General features: G+C 46.0%; 1 protein-coding gene across 1 annotated transcript in view; it reads right to left on the bottom strand.

The window, feature by feature from the left end:
- Positions 1 to 3,771: 3,771 nt before the first annotated feature.
- The window catches only part of LOC128703874 (uncharacterized), a 66,969-nt gene continuing 60,133 nt past the window's right edge, over positions 3,772 to 10,607 (bottom strand). The window contains exons 12-13 of the mRNA XM_070104935.1: positions 4,800 to 5,714; positions 3,772 to 3,782 (exon numbers count right to left, since the gene is read on the bottom strand). Of these exons, the coding sequence (XP_069961036.1) occupies positions 3,772 to 3,782; positions 4,800 to 5,714 (926 nt within the window). The remainder of the gene's footprint in view (positions 3,783 to 4,799; positions 5,715 to 10,607) is intronic.

The raw sequence follows: 10,607 nt of genomic DNA, 5'->3' as shown, positions 1-10,607 counted from the left end.
AGGATGTGACCCACACCAGTCCACTAACACCCAGGATGTGACCCACACCAGTCCACTAACACCCAGGATGTGACCCACACCAGTCCACTAACACCCAGGATGTGACCCACACCAGTCCACTAACACCCAGGATGTGACCCACACCAGTCCACTAACACCAGGATGTGACCCACACCAGTCCACTAACACCCAGGATGTGACCCACACCAGTCCACTAACACCCAGGATGTGACCCACACCAGTCCACTAACACCCAGGATGTGACCCACACCAGTCCACTAACACCCAGGATGTGACCCACACCAGTCCACTAACACCCAGGATGTGACCCACACCAGTCCACTAACACCCAGGATGTGACCCACACCAGTCCACTAACACCCAGGATGTGACCCACACCAGTCCACTAACACCCAGGATGTGACCCACACCAGTCCACTAACACCCAGGATGTGACCCACACCAGTCCACTAACACCCAGGATGTGACCCACACCAGTCCACTAACACCCAGGATGTGACCCACACCAGTCCACTAACACCCAGGATGTGACCCACACCAGTCCACTAACACCCAGGATGTGACCCACACCAGTCCACTAACACCCAGGATGTGACCCACACCAGTCCACTAACACCCAGGATGTGACCCACACCAGTCCACTAACACCCAGGATGTGACCCACACCAGTCCACTAACACCCAGGATGTGACCCACACCAGTTCACTAACACCCAGGATGTGACCCACACCAGTCCACTAACACCCAGGATGTGACCCACACCAGTCCACTAACACCCAGGATGTGACCCACACCAGTCCACTAACACCCAGGATGTGACCCAACACCAGTCCACTAATACCCAGGGTGTGAGCCACACCAGTCCACTAACACCCAGGATGTAAACCCACACCAGTCAACTAACACCCAGGATGCCACCCACACCAGTCCACTAACACCCAGGATGTGACCCACACCAGTCCACTAACACCCAGGATGTGACCCACACCAGTCCACTAACACCCAGGATGTGACCCACACCAGTCAACTAACACCCAGGATGTGACCCACACCAGTCCACTAACACCCAGGATGTGACCCACACCAGTCCACTAACACCCAGGATGTGACCCACACCAGTCCACTAACACCCAGGATGTGATCCACACCAGTCCACTAACACCCTGGATGTGACCCACACCAGTCCACTAACACCCAGGATGTGACCCACACCAGTCCACTAACACCCAGGATGTGACCCACACCAGTCCACTAACACCCAGGATGTGACCCACACCAGTCCACTAACACCCAGGATGTGACCCACACCAGTCCACTAACACCCAGGATGTGACCCACACCAGTCCACTAACACCCAGGATGTGACCCACACCAGTCCACTAACACCCAGGATGTGACCAACACCAGTCCACTAACACCCAGGATGTGACCCACACCAGTCCACTAACACCCTGGATGTGACCCACACCAGTCCACTAACACCCAGGATGTGACCCACACCAGTCCACTAACACCCAGGATGTGACCCACACCAGTCCACTAACACCCAGGATGTGACCCACACCAGTCCACTAACACCCAGGATGTGACCCACACCAGTCCACTAACACCCAGGATGTGACCCACACCAGTCCACTAACACCCAGGATGTGACCCACACCAGTCCACTAACACCCAGGATGTGATCCACACCAGTCCACTAACACCCAGGATGTGACCCACACCAGTCCACTAACACCCAGGATGTGACCCACACCAGTCCACTAACACCCAGGATGTGACCCACACCAGTCCACTAACACCCAGGATGTGACCCACACCAGTCCACTAACACCCAGGATGTGACCCACACCAGTCCACTAACACCCAGGATGTGACCCACACCAGTCCACTAACACCCAGGATGTGACCCACACCAGTCCACTAACACCCAGGATGTGACCCACACCAGTCCACTAACACCCAGGATGTGACCCACACCAGTCCACTAACACCCAGGATGTGACCCACACCAGTCCACTAACACCCAGGATGTGACCCACACCAGTCACTAACACCCAGGATGTGACCCACACCAGTCCACTAACACCCAGGATGTGACCCACACCAGTCCACTAACACCCAGGATGTGACCCACACCAGTCCACTAACACCCAGGATGTGACCCACACCAGTCCACTAACACCCAGGATGTGACCCACACCAGTCCACTAACACCCAGGATGCGACCCACACCAGTCCACTAACACCCAGGATGTGACCCACACCAGTCCACTAACACCCAGGATGCCACCCACACCAGTCCACTAACACCCAGGATGTGACCCACACCAGTCCACTAACACCCAGGATGTGACCCACACCAGTCCACTAACACCCAGGATGTGACCCACACCAGTCCACTAACACCCAGGATGTGACCCACACCAGTCCACTAACACCCAGGATGTGACCCACACCAGTCCACTAACACCCAGGATGTGACCCACACCAGTCCACTAACACCCAGGATGTGACCCACACCAGTCCACTAACACCCAGGATGCCACCCACACCAGTCCACTAACACCCAGGATGTGACCCACACCAGTCCACTAACACCCAGGATGTGACCCACACCAGTCCACTAACACCCAGGATGTGACCCACACCAGTCCACTAACACCCAGGATGTGACCCACACCAGTCCACTAACACCCAGGATGTGACCCACACCAGTCCACTAACACCCAGGATGTGACCCACACCAGTCCACTAACACCCAGGATGTGACCCACACCAGTCCACTAACACCCAGGATGTGACCCACACCAGTCCACTAACACCCAGGATGTGACACACACCAGTCCACTAACACCCAGGATGTGACCCACACCAGTCCACTAACACCCAGGATGTGACCCACACCAGTCCACTAACACCCAGGATGTGACCCACACCAGTCCACTAACACCCAGGATGTGACCCACACCAGTCCACTAACACCCAGGATGCCACCCACACCAGTCCACTAACACCCAGGATGTGACCCACACCAGTCCACTAACACACAGGATGTGACACACCAGTCCACTAACACCCAGGATGTGACCCACACCAGTCCACTAACACCCAGGATGTGACCCACACCAGTCCACTAACACCCAGGATGTGACCCACACCAGTCCACTAACACCCAGGATGTGACCCACACCAGTCCACTAACACCCAGGATGCCACCCACACCAGTCCACTAACACCCAGGATATAACCCACACCAGTCCACTAACACCCAGGATATAACCCACACCAGTCCACTAACACCCAGGATGCCACCCACACCAGTCCACTAACACCCAGGATGCCACCCTCACCAGTCCACTAACACCCAGGATGCCACCCACACCAGTCCACTAACACCCAGGATGCCACCCACACCAGTCCACTAACACCCAGGATGCCACCCACACCAGTCCACTAACACCCAGGATGCCACCCACACCAGTCCACTAACACCCAGGTAAAATACATAAAACCTTCGAAAACAGAATAGAAAAAACGCAGAATTACATTAAAACTGCAAACAGAAATTATAGAAAACGCAGAATTACATTAAAACTGCAAACAGAAATTATAGAAAACGCAGAATTACATTAAAACTGCAAACAGAAATTATAGAAAACGCAGAATTACATTAAAACTGCAAACAGAAATTATAGAAAACGCAGAATTACATTAAAACTGCATACAGAAATTATAGAAAACGCAGAATTACATTAAAACTGCAAACAGAAATTACAGAAAACGCAAATTACATTAAAACTGGGAACATAAAATACAAAAAATTAAACTACATTAAAATTACAGAGATTACATTAAACACATCAACATCAAACCTTCAGATTACATTAAACACATCAACATCAAAACTTCAGATTACATTAAACACATCAACGTCAAAACTTCAGATTACATTAAACACATCAACGTCAAAACTTCAGATTACATTAAACACATCAACATCAAAACTTCAGATTACATTAAACTACAGATTACATTAAACTACAGATTACATTAAACACATCAACGTCAAAACTTCAGATTACATTAAACACATCAACATCAAACCTTCAGATTACATTAAACACATCAACGTCAAAACTTCAGATTACATTAAACACATCAACGTCAAAACTTCAGATTACATTAAACACATCAACATCAAAACTTCAGATTACATTAAACTACAGATTACATTAAACTACAGATTACATTAAACTACAGATTACATTAAACTACAGATTACATTAAACTACAGATTACATTAAACTACAGATTACATTAAACTACAGATTACATTAAACTACAGATTACATTAAACTACAGATTACATTAAACTTCAGATTACATTAAACACATCAACGTCAAAACTACAGATTACATTAAACTACATAAAACATACACAGCAGAAATACAACAATAATACAACATACAATAATGTATTTAGTGTTTATCAGAACATTTCTCCAGCCTTGAGGCTTGACAAAGACTTCTGATCCAAGGAAACAGAGCTGTCCTCTCCCTTGGATCAGACCTGGCTTACCTTCTAATGGCTGGGCACTTTAAAACCCTTAGGGGTTTATCGCTTCCCCTTGTTATTATTATTATTATTATTATTATTATTATTATTATTATTATTATTATTATTATTATTATTATTATTATTAATATTATTATTATTATTATTATTATTAGAATTATTATTATTATTATTATTAAAACTGCTTTTAAATACTTACTGTCACTGTCCAAGCCTTGAGTGTCACTGTCCAAGCCTTGAGTGTCACTGTCCAAGCCTCGGGTGTCACTGTCCAAGGCTTGAGTGTCACTGTCCAAGCCTTGAGTGTCACTGTCCAAGCCTCGGGTGTCACTGTCCAAGGCTTGAGTGTCACTGTCCAAGCCTTGAGTGTCACTGTCCAAGCCTTGAGTGTCACTGTCCAAGCCTCGGGTGTCACTGTCCAAGGCTTGAGTGTCACTGTCCAAGCCTTGAGTGTCACTGTCCAAGCCTTGAGTGTCACTGTCCAAGCCTTGAGTGTCACTGTCCAAGCCTCGGGTGTCACTGTCCAAGGCTTGAGTGTCACTGTCCAAGCCTTGAGTGTCACTGTCCAAGCCTTGAGTGTCACTGTCCAAGCCTTGAGTGTCTCTGTCCAAGCCTTGAATGTCACTGTCCAAGCCTTGAGTGTCACTGTCCAAGCCTTGAGTGTCACTGTCCAAGCCTTGAGTGTCACTGTCCAAGCCTTGAGTGTCACTGTCCAAGCCTTGAGTATCACTGTCCAAGCCTTGACTGTCACTGTCCAAGCCTTGAGTGTCACTGTCCAAGCCTTGAGTGTCACTGTCCAAGCCTCGGGTGTCACTGTCCAGGCCTTGAGTGTCACTGTCCAAGCCTTTAGTGTCACTGTCCAAGCCTCGGGTGTCACTGTCCAAGCCTCGGGTGTCACTGTCCAAGACTTGCGTGTCACTGTCCAAGCCTTGAGTGTCACTCTCCAAGCCTTGAGTGTCACTGTCCAAGCCTCGGGTGTCACTGTCCAAGCCTTGAGTGTCACTCTCCAAGCCTTGAGTGTCACTGTCCAAGCCTCGGGTGTCACTGTCCAAGCCTTGAGTGTCACTGTCCAAGCCTTGAGTGTCACTGTCCAAGGAACGCGTCAGCCTTGAATCTGAAAGGAATATATATATATATATATATATATATATATATATATATATATATATATATATATATATATATATATATATATATATATATATATATATATATATATATATATATATATATATATATATATATATATGTATGTATATATATATATATATATATATATATATATATATGGTTTAGAAAGACACGTAAGCAAACACTATAACATATTTATTAGAAAACGTTTCGGTCCTGGGACCTTGATCACTTCTAACATACAGAGGTAGAAAGACATTATATATATAGGCGGAGAGTGAGATGTGACGCACGTGACCTGAGGAATGTCATAAGAACATAAGAATGGAGGAACACTGTAGAAGGCCTACTAGCCCATGCGAGGCAGGTCCTTATCAAAACAACCTCTGCCTATGAGGACGGGTAGACGATGAAATCATGTGACTCCTGTCTTGTTGGGTTGGTGCTGCTTAAGTATCATGTATGCCAATGTTTTTGAAATTTTGTAGTTTCCAGTGTTACGTTCTATAGTGTCGGTGACGGCGATTAGTGAGGCTTCTAGGCACCGTCGGCGTCTGAGGTCTGGTTCGGTGAGAACGAGTTGTGCCTCGTTCCAGTTCATCAAATGCCCCGTGGAGTCTCTGTGGAGGACACAGGCGTACCTTACATCGTCTCTGTTAGAGGCATTTCGATGCTCATTCAGGCGGACTGCAAGATCTCTGCCTGTCTCGCCTACATATTTCTTGGGACAGAACCCACAGGGGATAGTGTAGACGCCTGCTGTAGAAGTTAGAGGTGTGGGGCTGCGTTTCGTAGTGAGGTCTTTGATAGAGGATGTGTTTATGGTGGAAACGTTGATGTTACTCATAGTAAGTGCCCGGCGAGTGTTCGTGGCAACGTCGCCACATGGGAGTACTATGAACTGTTTAGGGGGCTGTTCCATGGGCGGTTTGTTGAGGATAGCTTGTGCCTTGAGTCTGCAATCTCGGATGAAGAAAGATGGGAACTGAAGACGTGTAAAGGCTTGTGTTATGTAAGTGCATTCTTCTTCTAGAAAACAAGGGCTGGAGATGCGAAGAGCTCTCAAGAAGAAGCCAATGAGGACTCCTCTCTTAGTGCGGGAGTCTTGGTGTGAATAAAAGTGTATAAGATCGTCCTTGTTGGTAGGTTTTCTATACACTTTGAAGAGAAGTTTGTCACTGTCGGGAGATCTGCACAGTAGAACGTCGAGGAAAGGAAGTTTGCCATCATTTTCGAGTTCAAGGGTAAACTTTATTGATGGTTCAACTGCATTGATCTTGTTGAGAAGGGCCTGGATATTGAGACGTCTCGGATAGAAAACCAATATATCATCAACGTATCTTAGCCAGGTAACGGTGTTGGGAATGAGGCTGCTGAATTTCTCTGTCTCCAAGTTTTCCATGAAGAGGTTGGCAAGCACAGCACTGAGCGGGCTGCCCATTGCCATCCCAAAGCATTGTTTGTAACAGTTGTCCTGATACTTGAAGAAGTTGAAATTAACACACAGTTCCACTAGATTGATGAAATCTAGTTTGAAGTGATCAAGGTCCCAGGACCGAAACGTTTTCTAATAAATATGTTATAGTGTTTGCTTACGTGTCTTTCTAAACCAACTTGTCGGTATTTTTTACCAAGGTTTATACCATCTTGTCTGACACTGCAACACACTATGGACATAGCATACAGAGAATACCTTTCTCTCCTACTCAAAGCTAATAGTCTTCGGAACCGACACATCTTCCTAGAAGACTGTATTGCTGAGATGGTGGTACCACGGTCCACTCCTCGACAACTAACCACATCTAGACACCCTTTCTCTCCTGCTGTTTACGCCTACCTTAGAGAAAGCTCTGATGAACTGCGACATGCTCAGAAGGAGGCCTCATTACGTGCCGCTCAGATTCGTGCTTCACTTCCTACTCCTGACAGAAGGACTGCAGAATATATACTCAGCCAAGTTACCACTGCCAACATCCAACAGAAATTGAAGCTATCACGAAAACTACAAGACCTGTGTTCCCACAGCAAATGGAGCGAAATGGGACGACCAGAAATCATAAATAACTTATCTTCCTATACACTAACCGTCACTGAGACAGAAGCCCTCAGCCTAGGGCTCAAGTTTACTACTGGCATCAACAAGAAACATAATCTGGTGGATATGGTAACCAAGAACCAACCTTTTGGAGACTCCGAGTTTCAAAAGGGCTTTGTCCAAGGAATTATCACTGCTGCAGCTACTGAGCCTTCAAGACCGGTCATTCCCAGAAGATACATCCAAGCACTCAGGAACTTGGCCAACAACGATGATATCGTCATTACAACCGCTGACAAAGGAGGTGGTGTGGTGTTACTCAACACTGTCGACTACAACAATAAAGTCTTAAATCTTCTCAACGATGCCAACACATACCAGCCTGTATCGGAATCAGTGCTACTTCAAAGTACCCAGACTTTCCTTCAAAAGGCTCGTAGCATCTTACGAAAATCAGAACAAGGCAAAAAACTACTTAAACTTTTACCAGGTCAACCGAAACCAGCACGCCTGTATGGCCTTCCTAAGACACACAAACCTGACATCCCACTACGGCCTATCACTTCGGGCATAGGGAGTGCACCACACAGACTAGCCGGCCACCTTGCCAAATACCTTTCAGCGCTTCTGGGCACCATCAGTCAAGCCCACCTCAAACACTCAGGTGACCTTCTCTCCCGAATTTCCAACCTGAATGCCAAAAACAAAAGCATGGCTTCCTTCGATGTCACAGCCCTCTTTACCAACGTTCCTACTGACGCTGCAATCAACATTCTGAGACAGAGGCTCACTGAAAACCACGACCTCCCTTTACCTCTTCTAGATTTCATCAATCTAGTGGAACTGTGTGTTAATTTCAACTTCTTCAAGTATCAGGACAACTGTTACAAACAATGCTTTGGGATGGCAATGGGCAGCCCGCTCAGTGCTGTGCTTGCCAACCTCTTCATGGAAAACTTGGAGACAGAGAAATTCAGCAGCCTCATTCCCAACACCGTTACCTGGCTAAGATACGTTGATGATATATTGGTTTTCTATCCGAGACGTCTCAATATCCAGGCCCTTCTCAACAAGATCAATGCAGTTGAACCATCTATAAAGTTTACCCTTGAACTCGAAAATGATGGCAAACTTCCTTTCCTCGACGTTCTACTGTGCAGATCTCCCGAGAGTGACAAACTTCTCTTCAAAGTGTATAGAAGACCTACCAACAAGGACGATCTTATACACTTTTATTCACACCAAGACACCCGCACTAAGAGAGGAGTCCTCATTGGCTTCTTCTTGAGAGCTCTTCGCATCTCCAGCCCTTGTTTTCTAGAAGAAGAATGCACTTACATAACACAAGCCTTTACACGTCTTCAGTTCCCATCTTTCTTCATCCGAGATTGCAGACTCAAGGCACAAGCTATCCTCAACAAACCGCCCATGGAACAGCCCCCTAAACAGTTCATAGTACTCCCATGTGGCGATGTTGCCACGAACACTCGCCGGGCACTTACTATGAGTAACATCAACGTTTCCACCATAAACACATCCTCTATCAAAGACCTCACTACGAAACGCAGCCCCACACCTCTAACTTCTACAGCAGGCGTCTACACTATCCCCTGTGGGTTCTGTCCCAAGAAATATGTAGGCGAGACAGGCAGAGATCTTGCAGTCCGCCTGAATGAGCATCGAAATGCCTCTAACAGAGACGATGTAAGGTACGCCTGTGTCCTCCACAGAGACTCCACGGGGCATTTGATGAACTGGAACGAGGCACAACTCGTTCTCACCGAACCAGACCTCAGACGCCGACGGTGCCTAGAAGCCTCACTAATCACCGTCACCGACACTATAGAACGCAACACTGGAAACTACAAAATTTCAAAAACATTGGCATACATGATACTTAAGCAACACCAACCCAACAACACAGGAGTCACGTGATTTCATCGTCTACCCGTCCTCATAGGCAGAGGTTGTTTTGATAAGGACCTGCCTCGCATGGGCTAGTAGGCCTTTTACAGTGTTCCTCCATTCTTATGTTCTTATGACATTCCTCAGGTCACGTGCGTCACATCTCACTCTCCGCCTATATATATAATGTCTTTCTACCTCTGTATGTTAGAAGTGATCAAGGTCCCAGGACCGAAACGTTTTCTAATAAATATGTTATAGTGTTTGCTTACGTGTCTTTCTAAACCATATATATATATATATACATATATATATATATATATATATATATATATATATATATATATATATATATATATATATATATATATATATATATATAATATAAATTTTAAATCTACTGTTATGTGAGAACTTTCTAGGTTTGTGTTCACATCAGTGTTCTCTCAGTCACAAGAACACTGCCTACAGGAAATAGAACAGTTTGTACTAGTTATAATTCCAGCAGAATTATTGAACTCGATATTAAACTATCAAGTTAAGAACTATATCTCAGGGTAGTTTACTCAGAAGACGTTTTAAAAGCGTTTTTTCCAGTGGTATACAGTATATATTAAGAAACTTTTATGTTAGGGGGAAGGGGGGTGCGAGCGCCGTATATATTATACCCACTGAAATAAATCACGGAACGGGTGGGGTTTGAAACTGTGGCAAGTCTTTAAACAGGCCAGTGCGTTAACACACTAACCTATGAGTTTCAGAACTCAATTCCTGATATTTCTGATTTTGTTGTTGTTTTGCAATCGTGTTGTTGCGATTTGTTAACTCATGATTCCTGCCGATTCAGCATTCCTAAATTAGTAGAATCACCATACAAGGTGTTTCAAATATACGGACCCAATTTCAAACCATTTTACTTTGAAATTGGGTCCTATA

The sequence above is a fragment of the Cherax quadricarinatus genome, chromosome 95, assembly GCF_038502225.1.
Source record: "Cherax quadricarinatus isolate ZL_2023a chromosome 95, ASM3850222v1, whole genome shotgun sequence".
Taxonomy (NCBI): domain Eukaryota; kingdom Metazoa; phylum Arthropoda; class Malacostraca; order Decapoda; family Parastacidae; genus Cherax; species Cherax quadricarinatus.
This window is presented reverse-complemented; position numbering and strand designations above follow the sequence as displayed.